This window comes from Alligator sinensis, unplaced genomic scaffold, assembly GCF_000455745.1.
Source record: "Alligator sinensis unplaced genomic scaffold, ASM45574v1 scaffold927_1, whole genome shotgun sequence".
NCBI lineage: Eukaryota > Metazoa > Chordata > Crocodylia > Alligatoridae > Alligator > Alligator sinensis.
Window position 1 is genome coordinate 912,840 of NW_005842155.1, and position 21,344 is coordinate 934,183.

Consider the following 21,344-nt stretch of genomic DNA (forward strand, 5'->3'; position numbering starts at 1 on the left):
CCTGCACTATGGCCATACCTTAAAGCCCTCCTTCCACTCTGCACTATTATTTGTTTATATCTATGGTCACTGATCATTCTCTATACTGTATCTCGTTTCTCTTTAATAGCCAGGTCATCTACACCAGGCCCACAATTTTTTAGGGCCCCCCTGCAAGAAATAGTTTTAGGGCCCCCTGATCCAAAGAAGCCGGAAGCAGGAGGGGAGGGAGGATATGGCGAGTGGCCCAACGCTGGGGGCCCCTTGGTTGTGGGGTCCCCTGCGGCCACAGGTTTTGCAGGATAGGACGGGCCAGCCCTGATCTACACATCAGAAAAGTTGATCCTGAGAAATATGCCAAGTTTTCACATTTTCCCCCCAATAGCTATACCAAGGAGTGCAATGAATCTTCCTACACTAGGCCATTCGAGGGGGAGAGGGGGGAGGCAGAGGTCACATACCCTGCTCTCACACTAGTTTTGACCCCCACACACAGAGGGCTGTGCCATCAATTTTATCAGGAAGTAAACTGATTAATTCCAGTCTACAGGCGAATCCCATGACATGCTATCATGTACTTTCTTGTACATTTTCTAATCATATTCTCATCAAATGGCTAGTCTTATATATACACACATTTTTTACCCTAAGAACTTAATCCCATTTGAGGTGCCCAGGATGTCTCCTTTCTTTTCACAAAATAGCCAAAAAACAAAACGTAGGCTAAACACAGTCTGTTGACCACCAGTTGCCAACAGAGCACTGCCTGGTATTGGGCCTCCAGTTCTAGCTGCTAAACCGCACTGAGGAGAAAAGCTGTCAGTTCTTTACTATCTCTGTGTTACTTTTCCATATTACCAGTTGCTGCAGGTTCATTAGGCTAGAGGTTGAATTTCCTTCAGGGATTTTTACTTTGCTAAGAGGTTTATAATATTTTATGAAAGTCTGAGAAAGCTAGTTAGAACACATGAGCATCAGCAAAGCTTTAGTAAAGCTCTCATCAAGTCAGCATCTCCCAGCCTCACTTGACACCTCAACCAATTAAAACTGTTCACAAATCCCCCTGCAACCTGCATTTTCAGCTAATATAACCTGGCACATTAGTGTGTAATCATTCTACATGGTTTCCTTTTTATAGCTTCTTCATGCCAATAACAATGGTCTAAAGCAGAAAACAGGTCTCTCTTCTTGAAGTGTTAAGAGAAAAAACAGATCCCAAAACAAAGGTATCCAAAACAGACTAAAAAAGGTCAGATGAATTCTAGAGAAATTAAAACCCAGTTCACTAACAGTCATCTCTTGGAACATCATAACTGTGTTTTTTTGTAACCTTCTCACAAATATATATGGAACAGCTGAATAGAGATAGAGAGATAATGCATAAAATAACAGTCACGGACCACTTATCCATCCACGCAAAATCCTAAGGACATAGAACAGCCTGTGACTCAAAACTGCTGGGGCTAAAAACCAGGAGCACTTGTGCCACAGCTGTGTTGGCTTCAATATTACAAACTCAAATAAAACTTTATGAATAAGATATCCTTTTTAACAGCTACAACATTTCTTTGTTCTTACTTAATGGTAACAGTCACATCCATCAGTTTATCTGTTGTTATTGTCCCAAGGACATGGTGCCGAATTGCAGTCAGGGTCAGGATACTGGGAGAGGACCTGTAAGTCAAAAGAAAAGAAAGGAACTACATATTTCCTTCTTAAGAAGAAAAAAAAGAAACCTCATTTAGTGAGTTTTCCCCTGACTATCCGATTTACCTTAAAACTATGACATACTAGTTATGGAGGTGGTGTAACCAAGGTCATAGAGCAAACTGACAAGTCACTTCCTGTGTCTGTACCTCCACTCTCCTTCCCAGCACCTGGCTTGTCTAGTTTGACTAGTTATTCTCTGAACCAAGCACAATCTCCCGTTAGGTTTCTGTTTAATAGAGGCTTGGCCCTGGGTACTACAGGAATAAACCGATAATGAACTACTCCACCCACCAAAGAAGTACAATCAACTCAGGAATCTGAGCACCGCACAACAGCTGTTTAGGGCAAATATCTTATTCAGCTAAAGTATCAGGTATAAGCAGAAGGTAATTACCACAGCTGGAATGTAGTCACAATACTACACCTAGTTACAGAATGCAACTGCTCTTCTCAAACATGATATCAAATGATCAGTGCTCTATGTTGAAATCATTTTGGTTTTTGTTACAAAGAAAAATTAAATATAAGGAGAAATAAGAGTATCAAAAAGATCAATTTAAAATGGTAAAACGTTTTTGAACTCTAGGATTAAACATAATTTAATTGTTTATTTGTTTTGACAGAGGCAGCTAAGGCAAAAGCAGATCCTTTCCACATTGTTGTGATAAGGACTCCCCCTACTGGTTAAAATGTATCATAGCCAACATGTCGTTCCTGATGGGTTTAAATAAAAGTTAGCTGCATTGGTCTGAAGTCAAGTTTGCACCAGACGCGCGCACGCGCATGTGTATGTATATACACACACACACATTATGCTATATATATATATTATATATAGCACAAGCTTTTGTAAGCTAAAGCTCACTTCATCAAATAGTTAAAAAAAACCCAGTCTCATCTGAAGAAAGCATCTATTATGGCAGTTACAAGATCAAATGCTTTGCGTGTTGTTTTTGCTTACGTATCATAAGTGTAGTATTCATGCTCAAATCGATGACAGGAACGTGGGGTCACTTCATAAACACCTGAAGAAGTTAAGTTAAAGAAAGAAGTAATGAATTCTAAAGACAGAAAGCCCAGCTTACAACAGTATCATTTATATATAGAAATTAATCACAGTGCTTTATTTATTACTATAGCCCTGAAATCAGACACTTGAAAATTATTTCAGCTCAGTTCTGCAACAAATTACTACAGGTACTTGCCCAGATTTTCTCAAAAATATACTAATGCAAAACATTAAGACAGATGGGCAAGTGGGAAATCTCATACTATTGTGATAACAATAAGTCATGTGGACACCACTAGACAAAATTAGTGACAACCTGTTGAAGTGACTAGATCTCTAAACAGTTACAGAATCACTGTAACAGATATAGTACATGTGACTTAAGGTAAACCGAGATCAAAACTGAAGCAGAATTGAGCTTGAATATTCATACTCCACATCCTACACACAGGAGATCTGGGACATGTAGAAATTAAAAAAACAACAAATTTTTGAAAACCCTTTCTCTTGGCTCTGACAAGCTGCTGGTGCTTTCTGTTTCAAAGGTACCCAGAATGAGGCCCAGATGGTAATGAAACTTCCAGTATCTGCAAATGAGATATTATTTGGAAGTATCTAGGTATGATCAAAGTATATGTTAGCATGTGGAGAGTGGATCAGAGCCCCTTTGTTCCAGTTCAAATGGAAGAGGGTTGTTTTTCTACATTCACTTTGGTTATGAACAAAATATTTCTGTTAACTTGTCGTATAGAATGCCGAACTTCAGAAGTTTACCAATATCCTACAGTAATCAGTCCTCAAATTTTAGAAACTGCAATACTTTGTTTAAAATAAACATTTTGAAAGAAGTTACCTGGCTTTGAAAGACAGAATCTGTTAACACCTTTGGATAAGTTATAAACACCAACATTCTCCGGTCCATTTCCATCCTGATAAAATTCCTGAACAACAGACCCAAACACAATATATTATTGGCAAGTATCCATCCAACCAAAGGTAAAAAGTATTTATTCGGGAAGTTCTAATTAATTTTCTATACTTTCACAGCAAGTTCCAACCAAAGACTTCTAGGCCCTTTATAAACCCTGTGAGGCCAGTCTCAAACATCTTTATGCCTCAACACCTTTGGGCATTTTTACACATAAAAGCACCCAGCGCTGCAATGTTTGCAGTTGTATAAACAGCGAAATGCACATGAGTGCTGAGAAAATGGCAGTGCTGCACTTTTGAACTAACACACATGGAAGGTGCTTTAGTTCAAAAACATACCACTGCCATTTTCTGCGCGTTGACACACATTTTGCCACCTATACAACTGCACGCAGCACACCAGCTCACGCGAGGAGCGGACTCGATTAATCAAGCCTCCTCCGAAGCGGCGGATCTCTGGTGCGTCATAAGACAAAAAAGTATGTGTATAAATACTCTTTGTGTCTAAGGCACCATCCACAGAGGTGGGAGACCCCAGTTCAAATCCACATTCTGCCTGATTCAGAGCAGGCTTTTGAATCCAGGTTTTCCTCTTTCAGGAAAGTGCCCTAACCACTAGTCTATAAATAATTGGACAAGTTTTGCAAACCACAGTAAGTTCTGGGGTGTTCAAACTAGCTAGCTTAAAGTTAGCTAAAGCACATGTACATGATCTACAGTCATGCTTCTGACTGGAGTGCAGACATAGCTGAAAATTTCCTGTTCACAAACAGAGAAGGATGGCTTGGTGGGTAAGGATAAAGACTGGCCATCAAAACATACTTCTCTTGGTTCTGCCAAAAGCTTTTTGTGGCATGAGCACAGGAGAGTCCCTCACTCTTTCTGTGCCTTAGCTCATATATAAAACTAGGAAAACAGTAATTCTGTGCTTTACACAGCTACCAGGGAAATTAAGTCAAGACTTGAAAGGTGCTTGGATGCTACAATACCAAAGAAAAACCTTCAAAAGATAGCTCTCACACCTTTTGTGCAGTAAACATCCTTTTCAAGCTGTCACCCAAAGACATTCTATATTCTATTTTTACTCATCACAGTGCATGCAAAAGAATGTGTTTTCTTAACCTTTTTGGGGCTACTCATAATTTCCTTTTGCTTCCCAAATGTGTCTGAAAGTTCTCCCCGCACTAAGGAACAACCAAAGAGGTTCCAAACTGTGCAAACGTCATCTGCATGTATGTGCCTATAAGAAAAAAGGGATTGTGTTACATACATACCAGTGTAATTGCATGGGAAAGAGAGCACCGCAGCATATACCCAGTCTGCCTGAATTCTATCCCAGAGACATCTTCCTCCATAACTTCCAGTTCCAAAGATTTATTCTTCCAGCACCAGTCTTCATGTACAATACTTACTAAAAAACAAGCACCACAAAGTGTTGAACAAGCAATATCCTTGCTGCACTGAAGTTTCATAAAACTGGCTGTTCCCATAAACCCTTCCCACTCCAGTTACGCAAATTTAACCATGAAAAAACAGATATGACAAGTCTGGTCATGCAGCAGTGCAACATCACTGCAAGTCCATATACACTTTCTCCTAGCTGTTCCTGCAGGTTGACCTCTTCATGACCAACTGTGCCAAAGATACCTAGAAGGATCATGACTTAAGGGTCACTGCCAGGTGGGACACCTGGGTTAAAAAGGCAATCTGTGTGCCCCCTTTTCCCACTTTCTTGTGTACGGACACATGAACACTTGGAGCAATTTCAAAAGGAAAACCTTTCAAACGGGCAGCAGCTAGTATGTTCCAATTGCTGTGTGTGAACAAGCCGAGTACGGTTCAAATACAGGAAATCCACTCTAACTGTAACCTGGATGAAGGAGTGTTGAGCTGGATTGGGTCTGCTACATTTGAATCTTTCTCAATGTGTTCACACACAACAATTGTACCAGCTGCTTCCCTTTTGAAAGGGCTCCAAAGCACTTGTGTCCACACTCTTTGAGAACAAGAAGTTCCAAAGCGCCTTAACTCTCATAAAAGGAGCCAATCTATTAGGACAGGAATTGGTGCAATGGCAGGAGAGGGAATTAGGATGAACATTCTCAACCAGGGTGCCATAGATTCCTTAAAATCCTTTCAAGGGTGCCATGCAGTGTTAGCCCTGTTAGGTGTGCAAATATGATTCACAAAAAACTCAGGGTTTCAAAGAGGAATGCACAGGGTCAAAAACATTCTGACCTGTTGTGGGCATTTTGAGATCTCTGCAACAGAAAATTGCTCTATAATTTTTCCTTAGTCAGAAAACAAGTGAAAACTAAGCACCAGCATTTTCTGAGTGTGCCTTGAGTCTAAAAAAGGTTGAGAACCTGAATCAGGGTCTGTTCCTTTACCCATTTTGATATAGTTCCATTTAAGTCAGGGCAGTTTCACTGTACAATACGATTATGGTTAACTGGACCTGCATATGTAACCCCTGAAGTCTACAGGGCTTTTGATCACAGACTGATTTCATGGCTGAGTACAAAGGACATATGTAATTTTTTCAGCTACTCTTGAATGTCACAAGTTCAGTGCAAAGCTTCTATGATGCCTACTTTTGTATTTGCCAGGTAGCACATTTTCAAAAGTAAAGACCACCGAGTCCGTCTTTCCAGAGAGCTGAAGGCTGCGCTTCTCTCCTTGGCGGCTCACTGACTGCAGAGTCATCATCAGATCACCACAAGCATCTGTGAGAACACATAGGAAAGACAATGGAATTACAGTGGGCTCCTGCCCTACAAGGAGAGCCTCAGCAAAACTGCCTGTCATGCTCCCTGTGCCCTAGAATAAGAGGATGTCAATCATTTAAAGGGGTTATTTGTTAAGTATCTGTTTACCAGAGCTTTGCTATATTTTTTAGCAGTTTTAGCTCATTAGCCAACAGACACCCTGGCATCTTCTAGCAGCTGACAAACGGAGAAGCCCAAATTAGATTCCTGAGCACATCTTCTTTGCAGACTGCCAGACTTGGGAAATGCTAGCAAGCCAGAAGGCTCAGCTCTGTGGAAGACTCACAGGGAATAATTTAAAAGCATGACTACCTAGGATTTCTGACCTCACTCATCCTCTGGTGAAGCTAGCAGGAATTTAGGAAGGATGGAAACTTCAGACCCCACTGGCAGGAAAAGGGATATACCAAGTGCACTCCCACCTCCCTACTAACGGCTTCTGCACCTACATTACAAACACTTAAGCATGTGTAATTTATTAACAGAGCTTTTTGTTCTGGTGTTTTCCACATTCAAGGTAATAACCCAGAACCAGACAATAACAAATAATCCCATTAAAGAGGTAACCACCTGTTGACGGAGCTAAAGCAGGTGATTGGAGCATTTTAGTTAACTGTTGGCAACATGATCAGTGCTGTCTTGCACACAGATAAAGACAGCCTTTGCTCTGAAAAGGTTGCATCCTAAAATCCTGATCTAGCAAACAATAATATACATAGTGCTTGCTATAAGACACACAACCCTCAACAAAGAAGTGTCTTATTAAACTGCAAGGCCTTCAGAGTGGGGAAGTACAAGTACACAATAAGAACTTATTTACTTGGTTGAGCCCTGTGCAGACAGGTAGCAAGCTGTGATCTCAAAAATGCATGTCCTGATCAGGTGCCAAGAGTCTACACTGAACAGACACAGACAATTTAACTTCTCTGTTTTCTTACCCAGACAAGAGACTTTGCCTGAAACTGATGCCAGAAACTGAGAAAATGTCACATCCATCACTGGCCTGTCTGCAACGGTAACTGCAAATGTTTTGGGTTTCAAAGCCAGTCCTGCCCTGGCTTCAGTCTCTGGAACAATTACCTGTGGGTATATCACATCACCAAAGGCTTTCATTTAACTGCAGTAATCTGGGTACAGCAATTACTGAACACAATTCATTTACCAGGTTTTACAATCAATCATCACTAAAACACATCTCTCTCCTTAACGCATTTGCATTTTCACAGTTATCTGTCCTGCCAAAAACATAACTCCCTTCATTCACATGGTGTGCACCCAGAATCCCTGCTTCTTCTCCAGTCCAATGTTAATGACCCAGCAACCCCAGAGTTGGTAACTGATAGGGCAACACTTTGGGAAGCATCAGTTCTGAGGGCCTGAGTAGTCTGTACCTAGGAATGTGGCAGGAGACTTCATTACAGTACATTTCCTGGTCTTCTCCCAGCATGGCCCCTCTTCCACAGGGACATGGCTATGAGAAAAAGCAGCGAACACCAGGCTTTGCTTCCTCTTGTAACCCAGGCTGCAGTCAGCTCTATGTCAAGTTTTATTCATACGGCAACTTAACAAGGCAAGACACAATGGCAGGGAAGGTTCCAAAACAACAGAGACTCAGATTAAAGCATTTACCCTATAAACCCTGATCGCCTCCTTTTTGGCTAACAGGAAGGAGCACTTCAATGTCAGCTTCATTAGACAGGAAAATAAGTCATTGTTTGTTTCGTGTAAAGGAATGAAAGGGAATGGGGAAAATGAGAAAAGATCACATTATAGAATATTTTAGTGTCTTTAAAAGTGACATAGCTTTAGAGTGTCTTTAGGAAATTTACTGGAAGAGAAGAAACTGAACTGTCCTCTCACCTGGATATTGTATGTACCCGATTTTGCCTTAAAACAAAATGCTCCATGAGGGTCAGTCTCTGTTGTAACTAATGACGCTTTGTCCGTCTCTTGAGATATCATGGTAACCTTGTATTTATTGATCTGTTTGATTGTGTCAGGAAAGCGAGTTACAGAAATCTGACCACACACATTGAATCTGCAAAACAATCATTCCCAGTGAGTCCAGGCATGTAAATTTGACAAAGCACCTGGAAGATACTTGCATCTAAATCCAGTTAAAACTCACTAACGTTGAAATCGTAACATACTGAGGGAAGTCTCTCTCAGTGCTGTTATTCAAAAAAACCACAAAGATAATCACAAACAAATCTAGTAGCATTAACACAAGTTGCAGAGTAATCCATTTCCTTCCCTCCTCCTCACTGGCCTCTTAACAGCCAGACATTGCTGTTTTCTGAAAAAACACTTATCTACAGATACACAAATCCAGTCTAATTTTGGTTCAGCTGGCAAGTCCTCTGCTCCTGTTCTCCTACACAATACTGCTTCTTGCTTGACGAGTAAAAGAAGGTTTGCCAGGCAAGGTTTGAAGTAATCTGGTCTTCTACAGAAAACAACCACAACCTTGTAAGGATAAGCTCTTGGGGAGAGCATCTCTTGTCTTTATCTTGCTCAGCTTATACTGTGCCTCTTACTGTGAGAATTTTTACGCCCATATTTCCAACATGGATATCAATACATCAGGCAAAGTGCTCTGAACAAAAGCTTCTTGGAGTGTGGACAAAGGTATCATTTTAACTGCATTAAAGAAAAGGGAGAGCTGCTCTGGAGCCCATCAGCAGTTCTCCTGTAACTTAGTAGGGGTGTGCAAAGTAGGCCGTATTTGAGTCGGATTCGGCCTGATTCAGGGGACCGATTCGGGGACCGATTTGATTCGTTGATTCGGATCACTGTCCCAATTTGATTCGGCCGAATCCGAATCTGAAGATTCGATGCTGATTTGGAGAATCAGCGATTCAACCACAGACACAGCTTTAAATGTTTTTTCTACATACCTCGAGATACCAGCCATGGCTCGTGAACGCTGAGGTGGTGGGGCAGACAGAGCATCCCATGGAAGCACAGGGTGTCCCCCCCCGCTGTGAGCTTGGCGGCAGACCCTTCTGGGCCCAGCTGCCCACCCAGACCCAGGATGCACCAGTCACCACCGCCGAGTACAATGGGGACCCCCCCCTCCCCGCTCCTGTGGAACACTCCATCCGCCCCAGCATCTCAGCGTTCGCAAGCTGCCCCGGTACCTAAAGGTATGTAGAAAAAACATTTAAAGCTGTGTCTATACCCGAATCATCGAATCTCTCTGAATCGATTCAGAGGGTTCCAATTCGATTCGGAAAGATTAAAGGATCTCCTGATTTGATTCTGATTTGGAGATTCAGTTGCCAAATCTCTACCGAATCAGGTAGAGTGACTGAAGCTTCGCATAGCCCTGTTATAAGTGCACAATTCTGTAAGGATACAAATTAGCTCAACTGCCCTAACTTTGACACTGAATTAAGCTAAGTTAAATTTGGAAGGGTTTTCTTGTATCACTACAGAATCATGCAGACATAATAGCTGCATCATATCACTATCCTCTGATATTGATATAACTGTTACATCTGTCTAGAGCTTTAGTAAACAAATCTGACCTTGAGAGTAGAGCAGAAGTAAAAAAAAACCAAACAAACCACATCACAGGAGTTCTGCACCGTGCTGTATTTTTATGATTGACTATTGAACCACCATGGAAATGATGGATGGTCACTAGGGCTGTGCAAAGCTTCAGTAGCCAATTCGACTGGGAGAAGATTCGACCTGATTCAGTGGCTGAACCTCCGAATCTGAATTGAATCAGGAGACCAATTAAAAGTTCTGAATTGATTTGAAAAAGATTCAGCACCAATTCGGATATTCAGCCATAGACTAAACAGGCAGAAGTCCTCAACTGCGCTGGACACAGCTGCCTCCAGCTGGTAAGTCCGTTGTGGGGGGGCGAGTGAAGATCAATGCCCCCATAGCGAGGCAGAGATTGGGGCAGGGGTTGGGACAAGCTGCCCAGCTAGGGTGGGGAGGTGCAGGACTTGGGGAGGAGGGCTCCCACCACTGCGTGCCGCCACGCACCACCAGTCCAAGAGGGCATGGAAGCGGGCGTGTGCCCCTGGATCTGTGTGGGGTGTGCTGGGCCAGGCTGCGCTCTGGGAGGCTAGCCCCAGCCGCCCACCGCCGGGCCGTGCTCTGCGGTGCGGGTGGACGCAGGGCTGCACTTTGGGTGGCTAGGTCCACCCGCAGTCCAGAGCGCAGCCCTAGTTCCGCCCTCCCCATAGAGTGCAGTGGAATGGGAGCTATGGGAGGGCTGCAGCTACCCTAGAATTCCCCACAGCCCCTGCCACTGGCCCTGCTCCAATCCAGGTGCACGCGCCCGCCCCCACGCCCAGCCGCTGCTTGCCCAGCTGGGGCAAAGCCACAGCTTATCTGGGAGGCACAGGGAGGCTGAGCGAGTGGTGGGAGGGCACAGCCTCCACTCCCAGAGCTTTTCACCGCCCATCCAGAGCACAGCCTGGCCCAGCCTGCCCCATGCAGATCCAGGGCACATGCCCGCTCCCATGCCTTCCTGGACTGGTGGCGAGAGGTGGTGGGAGCTTCCCTCCCCGAGTCCTGCGCCCCGCCCCCCATGACCCAGCTGGGCAGCTTGTCCCGGCCCCAGCCCCAGCCCCAAACCTTCCCTCGCTGTGGGGGCATTGATCTGTCCCCCACATGCCCCTTCCCCCTCCCCCCTCCGGCCACCACAGCAGACTTACCAGCTGGAGGCAGCTGTGTCTAGAGTCCTCGAGGACTGCTGCCTGTTTAGTCTATGGACAAATCTTCAAATTGCCCCCGAATCTTCAGATCCGAATCGGGACAGTGATTCGAATCGCTGAATCGAATCACTGTCCCTCTGAATCGTCCGAATCCAAACTGAATACTTGCCACTTTGCACAGGTCTAATGGTCACGTATGAAGTATAGGACTACCTACTGGATGGCTCTGCTCTTTTCTGAGCTCTTGTGTAACCAGAGCCACGTCATTTACCACTTGTGTGCTCTAGAGTCTAGAGATTCTCTACCTGCCTATGTTAAAACACTAAAAAGGGCCTATGTTAAAACACTATTCTCAGGCAAAATATTGGGAGAACTCAGTTGGATAAGTAAACCCTATCACTACATGTTGTCCTATCTTCCTTGAATTCCTCAAGTGACATTTAATTCCTGGCACCCAAGTGTGGAAGTCTAAGTACAGAATTGTTGAGAATCCCTGTTTCTCATGCTACAGATAACATGCACTTATAACTCTGGAAATCTAAACCTGCCCATTAATACTTTGAAACAGTTCCCCTTCTCCTCGTAAAAGGGCACTTACCCGGCTGCTATAATGTCTGCTAGCTGAGGGGTGTTTGGTGCAATTTTCACTGTAATGGTGTCGAAGAAGAGGTGCTCCTTCTGGGCGTGAATGGTGTATGTGCCTGTCGTTATGTTCTCAAGGCGGAAAGAGCCATCAGCCTTTGTTTTTACTACAACAAACAGAGAGGATAGTGAGGAAAACAAGAGTGTGTTAAGCAAATATCACTGCTAAGGTCAATGAAATTTCAGAAACCACCCAAAGTTCCAGGCTACTTTTGACTAACATTGCGTAGCAGGACACCACTAATGGTTTCTTTCCAGAGTAACTTTTGGTTCTGTGTCTTACAGCACCATCCTTGGTTTAGTAAGTTTCTGAAAGAAATTATGACAAAGCTTCATAAAGCAAAACAATGGAACACTTCAGCTCTTTTGTTCTCATCTAGACAGACTGGAAATGGAAATTTAATCCAGTGACTGAAAGCCTCTTGAATTTGCCAAATAAACCCCAGCAAAAGCAGCTTATTCCCATGAGCCATTAGTTCAGGTTCAATCCCTATTTCTACACTTCAGTCTTGCTTTTAAACTTTCCCACAACACCAAGAACCAAAAACATAGAAAATAAAAAATTACTGCTTACCTTTAATTTGATTGTTAAGGGTTACTGTAGCGTCAGCAACTCCTTCTCCTTCAGGGCCATTCAACACTCTGCCTGTGACAGAGAAGCCCATTACGTGGAAAACAGGCTGTGGTTGGTGGGAGGAAACAGATCATTAGTATCCAACTTGTGAAATCACTGGGCTGCACAATAGTGGTGTGGCATGCAGCAAGAAATACTTTTTATGAAAATTTATAAAGGAAATTTCCATTAATCTTTTTACATCCAACACCCTTGGCTTGGTAATTTCAGGTAAAAATTGAGGCAGTCTGTCTCAGTAGCTACAGGAGCCAGGGAAGCTTTCAATTAATTTGATTATCTCAACACAAAACACCTTCAGTCTGGGACCATGACCCCATTTTACTCAAGGTTCTACAAAGCATAAAGACAGCTCCCGGACAAATCTACATATCTGAGAAGGTCATTGTCCATTTACAAGTCCAGAAAAAGCCAAACAGCTGCAGGCTGTTTCCCTTATTTGTCCTTTCTCTAGTAAAGGTTACCTAACATATCAAAACATCACACCACTGTCATAGCAGCACAATGCCCAAAACTCCCCATAATGAGGAATTTACTTGAGCAGGGGTTATGAATTAGCTTAGACCTCATTATGAAGAAAAGCTTTGCCTCTCAAGCCCACCTTCCAGTACAATCAATTCTATGTTCACAGGAATATATTCAAAGGCAAATTTGTCTTTAAATTCCTGCAGTGACTCCTTACCTCAATTTGTAAACTGTCATGCTCTACAGCAAAGTCCAGTCTAGATGGAGCAACATCAAAGGTAATTCTCTCCCCCCTGTAAAATGGTATCTGGAAGAAGAGACATTTCTTTGACTCCCAAGTAGCTGGTGTATAACCAAAGTGTTGTGTTTCACCTTGAACCTTGACAAACCTATGCTGCACAACATTCCCAGAGCTGCTACCTGTTTTGTTTCTAAAGCAAAGGATTTCCAAGGGGTCAGAAGCTTGCTGGAAAACATAACTCAGAGGGAAGGAAGAATGGCAGTAGTGAATCACTCAACCTATTTCATCTTGTTTTACCCATCTGTGAAATGGGCTTAATATTTGGGATATGATTTGCCCAAGTCCTCACTAATCAACACACAGGAATGCTGTGGATTGCACTGGGAGGACTAAATGTATTTCCCTTACACCAATGCTGTTGCTGAACAGTAACCCAACAACACCATGGGTGCCTGCGCACCACTGCAACATATTGTAGGCAAGCATGCACGAGTGCTTCCAGGCATTACAGAGCTGCAATACTCTGGTGCAGGGCTGTCCACGAGGCAACCCACAGGCCTCACGTGGCCCCCAAAGGGTTAGCTACTCTCCCTCCTGACCTCCATTCTGCCTCATTTGCTCCTGCCACAGCAGCAAGGAGCAGGCTGAACTGTATGAGCTCTGTGCATATCAAAGAAGAGAGCCGACAAGCACTCCAGGTGGGCGGTACATGTGGCCCAGGAGGGGAGTAGGTGCCATATGAACAGCCATAAGAAGTCAGGCCGTTTCCACTACAGCCTGGCTCCTTCACTCTCCTAGTTGTGCATGCCACACACACAGGGAAGATCTACACCCCTCCACCCTTTCTGGCCGCATGCAGTGGGTTGAGGGGGATCCAGGCTGCCTGTGATGGAGGGGGGTCCGAGGAGAGGGGACTGCCCACTGGTGCACCTGCAGCTGAGAGATTGCACACAGCAGAGGGGGAAGGAAAAAGGGGACACTGGGCTGCCCCACTGTGAGGTGGCACTGGGCAGCTCACTTAAGGAGTCAGCTGGGGAGGCAAGTCACCCACATGGCTGTGGCCCTTGGGTACATGGCCTATGTGGCATGTGGCTCCCAGGTGCCTGGAAGCAGGACAGCCCTGCTCTAATGTATTCCAAGCCCTAGCAGGAGATCTAATTAGATGGGTTAAAAAAATAAGTCTTTCCCTCCCAGGCTGAATGTAAATGTTTACTTAATGCTGTAAGTGAACAAAAAAGAGGGATACAGCAAGGAAAGATCTTGAAGGCACAACCCATGAACAGCTACCTGCAGCTTTCTAGTCTAAAACAAACTTCAGGTGGGGTTCTAGGATTGGCTGAGCTATTTGGCTAGGCACTTATTTGCTAATAAACAGCGACTCAGAAACCTCCCCGCACAGTTCTACCTCACCCACTTACCTCAGCGTCATACATTTTACTGGGCATAGTTCTTTTCCAGCCAGTCCATCCAGGGCAGACACCTACCACTATTACTGCTTTAGCAATACAACTGTGAATGTGAACAACAAAACACTCGAAGGCAATCCACGTGCAAGCAAGCAATGAACCTTGCAATTACCTACCACAGTGTATTTTCCACTTGGTAAAGAGAGGAATGTGAAAGATCCATCCTCCTTTGATATAACATTGCACAGGTAGGAGAGAGACTCATCTCTCACTTGGAACCCATCGACTGGAGAAATGTTGCAGCCCATAATATCCTATTCAGAGAGAAGCAGTGTTACTTCTCTCTCATGTTAAGCATTCTCCTCTAAGATGAAATTTTTCCCCTTCTAATTCCCGCGAGTTAAGAGAGAGTTTGGAATTGAGACTCATGTTATACATGTAAATCCCAGGAAAAATAATTACATGGAAGCAAGTTTAAAGGAGCAAGATTCTGAAAACTGAACTTGATTGCTTCCCTGATATCCAAATGTTGCACTAGCCACCTCCACAGTAATTACCTGTTACACTCCATACTGGGTTACTTTAAGCCAGAGCAGAGACTCCCAAATGGTTATATGTTCATAAACCAATAGTGTGTGGCAGCCATTGGATATTGGCAATTTTTAAAGATCAAAAAAGCACTTAAAATAAGAACTTAAGGTTAGTGTTCCTAGAGTCATGCTACAACAGAAGTAAGACTTAACTACTGAGACTTAACCCAAACCGAAGTCAGGGTTAGAGATAAAAGCTCTCATCTGCATGCCCAGCTATATGGCATTAGCCAAAAGTTCCTCCCTAACCCCCGTGTCTTTTGGACCTTGATAAAGAATTGTCATCCCTTGGGCTGACACCTGGGCTCCATGCACAGAGGGAAGGTAATTGGAAAAATGTGACCTTTGAGAATATAGGGGTTTAATCTTCACCCTTTGAAGCTCTATTGAAACTAAGATCTGACAAAACATCTCATTTCTTGCAACTGACAATCAAGTGCCCCTGCTCAGTTATATGCATATTGTAAATCCAGGTCTCAGTTTTGAAAACGTTTATACCCAGACAGACCTTTCCTCACAAAAGGAACTCTGCTGGGCTCTCTAGAAAGTCAAGCACAGAGACAAGGGTTTGTACAATCAGGCTCTTGACATGAAACAAGTAAGATGATGCTCATATTTCAATAACTTCAGTAGGACCAGCTCACTGCACCCCCTCTCTACCACAAGCTCCTCATGTGCCACTTTTTACTATTCTAAGAACTCTTTCCAACCCCCAGCCCCTCATCATGCCAAGTATTGCAAGTGCCTCCATTTCCCTCAGGGCAAAGGCTTTGTGTATCCCTATAGATCCCTGTCTAGGAGTTTCCTTCTTTCTGGGCTTTGTGTGGCCTGCCATACCGTGCACCAGGGTTCTGAGATTAAGGTTAGTGGTCCTAGATCTATGCTAGAGCAAAAGTTAAGATTTATCTAGCAAGACTTGGTCTGCCAGCCATGATACCCTGAATCCAACAAAAACCAGTGTCTGATGCTTCAGGAGATCCTTGGGTTCACGGGCCACTTTCCCATCCATCATGTGCTCTATGCACCCCAATTTTCTCTATGGCAAGGGCCCTCAGTGTCCCAATCTGCTCTTCTCCCTGAACTTCTGAGCACCCCATTTCCCCCAAGGCCAAGACAGTCTATTCTACTCAAACTCCCTTCTCCTTCCCAACCATTCTTTCTGCTTGAGAAATAAGTCATGTCAATGTTGTCAGCCTCTTCAGAGATGATGAACAGAGCTGAAATGGAAGATACTCTTAGGCTAGAAAGAATCAATAGCTCCCATTAACTCTTTCATCTACAGACCACTAGAGCCAATAGAAGCTGTTGGGTCTGCTAAGCAGATAACAGAAGTCCATGTGTCCCTCTCCCTCTACACTCTGTTGAGTTCCTGATATTCATCAAATCAATAGTGTTCTACTCCTTGCTGTCAAAAAAAGCCTCCGACACTTTGAAATCAACTGCTTAAGGAGGTCACAAGTCATTGCCTTATAAGCACTGAACTGAGTGCAAGATTTTGCTTCGTTCTCCCAGTTAAACCCTTTACATTTACACCCCTGATACTAAGGAAGTCTCTCTGATCCATCACTACCTCTTTGGTGACTGAGGAGGAGAAGAGGAGGAACATGACTCCTTTCATGGGTTCACCATCACTTCGTACAGAACCTGAAACATTGTAGCCAGCCACAATCAGAGGGGCAGCAGCATAGGCGTTGGAATTGGTCACTCGCACCATTGTGTTTGCCTGAAATACAAAAGTAGGCATGTTTCAGAACAGAACAATAGGCCCCCATTCATAATCATCAAGGCACAAGACAACCACGCAATCACCCGTATAACGAACTACATTATAACTCCTTTATGAACATCAGCAGGAGAGAGTACATAGATTATTCAAAAGAGAAGGAAACAGAGGATGCCTCTGAAAAACAGCAGGTAGTTGCTTTACGAGTGGCTTTAAGAATAGGCAGCAGTCCCTAGGAAGTACCTGTGTTATCTCAATTAAAAGGCAGAATGCATGAGATTAGCAAAAGGACACACACACTCCAGGCATGCAACTTGTTACCATATCTTTCAAAGATTTTTGGAACTTCCACTTGATCTAAACTTGATTCATTAACTCACGTCCTGTGATACTCACTTCCTATTACACGGGAATGAATATTACACAGGGGGAATAAAATCACCTCCCAGTTGCTTCTGCTTTATGAGCACTAACCTCTTTCAATACCCAGGTGGGATGAAAGGCAAAGATTTCATATTCTCCAGGCAGCACTTTAAAGAAAGCAAACCTGTGAAACAGGAAACAAAATTATTTTTTTTCAGGAACATTCTTAATATTTTTCCCAACCATGAAATATTTAAGTGTAACCCAAAATGAAGTCATCATTCACAAAAATCCCTAATGGCTCATTATATTTCCCTTTCTAACCTACTAATGTTGAATAAACTAAAAACAAATAGATGCTCACTTTCCTCCAGCTTGGGTCACAGTAGCTTGTATGTTTACATCACTGCCAGCATTTCTCAGTACAACCTGGACACCAGCAGGACCTAATGTTTGACCTTTGCTAAGAACCTGGCAAAATGAATAAAAAGGTAACTTGCAGAGGAGCAATATAATGCCCCTTGGAAACATCTCTCATGTTAATACTGAATATCTAGAAAAAGTATAAAAAGAAGCCTAACCTTTCCATTCACAGAAAACCCAGTAAACACAAAGTTAATATCACCTCCTTTTGTGCAAATGTCATTAATACCATCCACATGGATGTCCACACTAGTTGGTTCTGGAAAAAAAAATTACATTTATACACTGTATATTTAAATGATATAATTATATTGGTAACAATATACTTCAGCTATAACTGAAGCAGTTACTAAGTAAGTAACTGATGCCTATTCTGCTTTCCAACACTTGCCAGGTTAAAAAAAAAAAATGACAAGCCCACGAAAGAAGAGGTTATTCTCCCACGGTGAAATAGGTAAGGAGAACTTCTTAAGGATGGGTAACTGAATCTCATATTAGGTATGTTAAGTTTTATTCATTCATTATACGTACTGAAATGTTGTATCCATTTAAGTTCACACAGGGTTCTTAGAAACAGATGACTGAATAATAAAGTCATAAAATGTAAGAAAATATTGTACTGATTAGAGAAGGGCTGGATGACGCACCTCATTTTGTCAGCTATTTGTGTCTTGGAAACGTTCACCTCTCAGACATTAAAATCAAGCCTGTTGGGCTTTTTCCTTCCCCAGCCAAACACCTTCTATTCCTTTCAACTAACTACAAGTAAAATAGCTTGGCACAATTTCCCATCTTGGGGTAGATGGGATGTATTAATTTACCTAATGAACATCAATGCCATCTTCTATGGTCATTCTTCAACCTACAGCTCACAAATCTGTCTGGTCACGCTGGGCTGCCATTGTGGCTTTGCCATGGAAAAAGCATGTTTTCAACATTAAAAAACATACCAATATTGGTCAATATACCAAACTCAGCTGACACTCTTCTCCTCTCCACCCCAGCCACAAAGCACAGCCTCTTCACAGCAGGCAATGGAAGAGCAGCACATGTACTGCACCAGTTTTACCAAAGAACAATGAGTACTTACCAAAACTCCACCCTAGGGGAGGTTCAATCTTAAGAATGAAATCCCCCTAGGAAAAGATAATAAAGACATCCCTGGGTTTAAATGGAATCTGCTAATTTAAAGCAAAAAAAATGGGCAAAGATACAGTGGCTTGGCTAGATAAGAACACACTAAAAAGCCAGGGCAGGTTTCCTCCAAATTCTCCGAGAGCCTGAGTACTTCAATTTAGTAAGTCCACTGCTTCTCTTGATAGAGATTACTTCATCAGTGATCATACCCTTAAGAGCTGTAAGACAGCCCCATGGAAATCTGTGGCGTCCCACATGGGCTAAGATCCCACCCACACAGAGCTCATCATAAACCTAAGAATTAAGCATTGGTAAGCAAAAAGCTTCCAGGTTACAGATACGGCTCAGAGCAAGAGGCCAGATGGAGACAGTCTGGTAATTCAGTAGTTAACCAATTTAAAGCAAACAAAACAAGAACATTTCAAGCTAATACCCATTTAATTTCAATTTAAGAATCAGCCTTCCCAGTACAAATCAGCATCATAACATTGAGACATTGGCTTTATGCTCCATCATACTTTGAATAGTTCATACCATACTTTGAATAGTTAAGACAACTTTTTAAAATATTGTCTGGAATTTGTTCTTTTAAGTAGTCCCTTTATTTACATTCCTCTCCATTGTGCTATGATGTAACATATACTATTATACAACAAGTATGCTTTTATATGTCCTAAGTAGATGACTACAATTTACACATACTTAGCCTTTAAGTTTTTTGGGAGAGGGACTTTCTTGAGTTGTATTTCTATGCTACCAACCCAAACAAAGTTCAGTCTCGTGATTACTGATACAAATAAATACTCATACGACAAAAGTCAAGTAACATCAAATTATAATACATGGTTGCAAGGAATAAAACACCAGGACTAAGAAAAATTAAACTCCGTTTAGATCTGAAGCAAATCATGATGCACTGATCATAGGCAGAGTTCCCTCTAAGCTGTGTGGCACGCGCAGCCACACACACAATGTGCTACCAGGCACACCCGCACATGCCACACAGCTTAGAGGGAACGCTGCTCATAGGATCATAGGAAAGTAGGGCTGGAAGGGACCTTACAAAGTCATCTAATCCAGCCCCTTGATCAAGGCAGGATCATCCCTAACCATCCCAGCCAAGTGTCTGTCCATCCTGCTCTTGAAAATGTCCAGGCATGGAGATTTCACAGCTTCTCTAGGTCACCTGTCCCAATGCTCGACCACCCTCATAGTCAGAAAGTTCCTCCTAATCTCCAACCTAAATCTCCTCTGCTGCGGCTTGAGGCCATTGCTCCTAGTCTTGTCTCTTACAGCCATAGCAAAAAACCCATCTCCATTCTCTCTATAATCACCCTTCATGTACGTGAAGACTTTGCAAGTCCCTCCACCTTGGTCTTCTCTTTTCCGAACTAAATAACCCTAATTCTTTCAGCTTTTCCTCCTAAATCTTGCTGCCCAGGCCCCTAATCATTTCTGTTGTCCTGCGCACAGTTGCAAACTAAGGGGAGTGATTCTTCCACACAATTCAGCACTGGTGAGGCCTCCCTTGGAGCAGTGTTCAGCTTTTGACCCCACACTGCAGAAAAGCCACGGGCAGTTTGGGGTCAAGAGCTGAACACAGTACTCCAAGGGAGGCCTCACCAGTGCTGAACTGCGTGGAAGAATCACTTCCCTTGGTTTGCAAATGACAATCCTCTTAATACGACCCAGGATGATTTGGCTTTTTCTGTAACAAGAGCACACCATGGGCTCATATTCACCTTATGGTCTGCTGTAAGCCCCAGATCCTTCTCTGCAGTATTGCAGCCTAGCCAGAGCTGCTCCCCAGTCTGTACGTGTGTGTGCAATTACCCTGTCCTCTTTGATATGCTGTGTTCAAATCAGATTTCACTTGGCAAACTGGACCAAATGGTAAGCAACTGATCACGGTAGCGTCCTGCGGACATTCCCACAGCGCGCAACTCCTTACCTTGTCGTACAGGGGAATCATGAAGTAGCCATTGTTGGGGGCACAGTCCGTTTGGTATTTCAGAGTCCCGTGCTTCGTATATAACTTAATCTACGAGACAGAAAACAAGAGAAGAAGCCGTCTCGTTAACTGCTCCCGGGTGACCGAGTTTGAAACAGGCCGCGCTCTCAGCAGATCTGGACGTGCACGGCGCAGGGATGAGTGGAGAGCAGGGGAACCGAGCCAGGGCTTGTGAGGACAACGTTTGCAAGACAGCACAGGAACCAAGCATCCCAAGGACGCGCAGTGGCTGGAAGACTCCCCGCCCCTCCCCGCACAGAAACCCTCTAGTTGGGTCAGGGGCAGATCAAGGGTAGGGGGGTTGCAACCGAGCACTCGCTCCCTACCCCTGATCGGGAAGGCTAACTAACTCTTCAACCGGAATTACACCGGCGTTGGCTTGAAATGTCTCAGTGCTCGTTTGATGCATTCACTTTAAATCAGCAAATTACCCAATGACCTCCATCCATCAGGCCTCTTGCCCGTCACCTGGGAGCTTTTGGCTGGACTCAGGCTGGGAGCCCTGTTCTCCCTGACACTCAGCGGGGCCCATCCAAGCCCAGGCTCCCCCCTCTCCCGGCGGGGCGGGCGCACGGACCGCGCGGCCGCACCTCGATGAGCGAGTAGTTGATCTCCACGTCGGACTTGACGAAGCCGC

The 21,344-nt window shown here is 43.7% G+C and overlaps 1 protein-coding gene across 6 annotated transcripts in view; it reads right to left on the reverse strand.

Annotated features, from left to right (window-relative positions):
• The window catches only part of LOC102378059 (nodal modulator 1), a 40,690-nt gene that overhangs the window by 18,557 nt on the left and 789 nt on the right, over positions 1-21,344 (reverse strand). Inside the window, exons 1-18 of one of the 6 annotated variants that reach the window (XM_006025593.3) lie at positions 21,298-21,338; positions 20,648-20,737; positions 18,650-18,695; positions 17,718-17,818; positions 17,501-17,607; positions 17,248-17,320; positions 16,621-16,773; positions 14,637-14,774; positions 13,031-13,120; positions 12,292-12,397; positions 11,674-11,824; positions 8,257-8,434; positions 7,335-7,476; positions 6,223-6,354; positions 4,903-5,039; positions 3,552-3,639; positions 2,651-2,714; positions 1,558-1,653 (exon numbers count right to left, since the gene is read on the reverse strand). In XM_006025593.3, coding sequence (XP_006025655.2) covers positions 1,558-1,653; positions 2,651-2,714; positions 3,552-3,639; positions 4,903-5,039; positions 6,223-6,354; positions 7,335-7,476; positions 8,257-8,434; positions 11,674-11,824; positions 12,292-12,397; positions 13,031-13,120; positions 14,637-14,774; positions 16,621-16,773; positions 17,248-17,320; positions 17,501-17,607; positions 17,718-17,818; positions 18,650-18,695; positions 20,648-20,668 — 1,823 coding nt within the window. In that variant the 5' untranslated portion in view covers positions 20,669-20,737; positions 21,298-21,338. Of the gene's footprint in view, positions 1-1,557; positions 1,654-2,650; positions 2,715-3,551; positions 3,640-4,902; positions 5,040-6,222; positions 6,355-7,334; positions 7,477-8,256; positions 8,435-11,673; positions 11,825-12,291; positions 12,398-13,030; positions 13,121-14,636; positions 14,775-16,620; positions 16,774-17,247; positions 17,321-17,500; positions 17,608-17,717; positions 17,819-18,649; positions 18,696-20,647; positions 20,739-21,138; positions 21,172-21,297; positions 21,339-21,344 lie in introns of those variants that run through there. The other 5 variants (XM_025206439.1, XM_025206437.1, XM_025206442.1 and 2 more) reach the window with 5 other exon arrangements.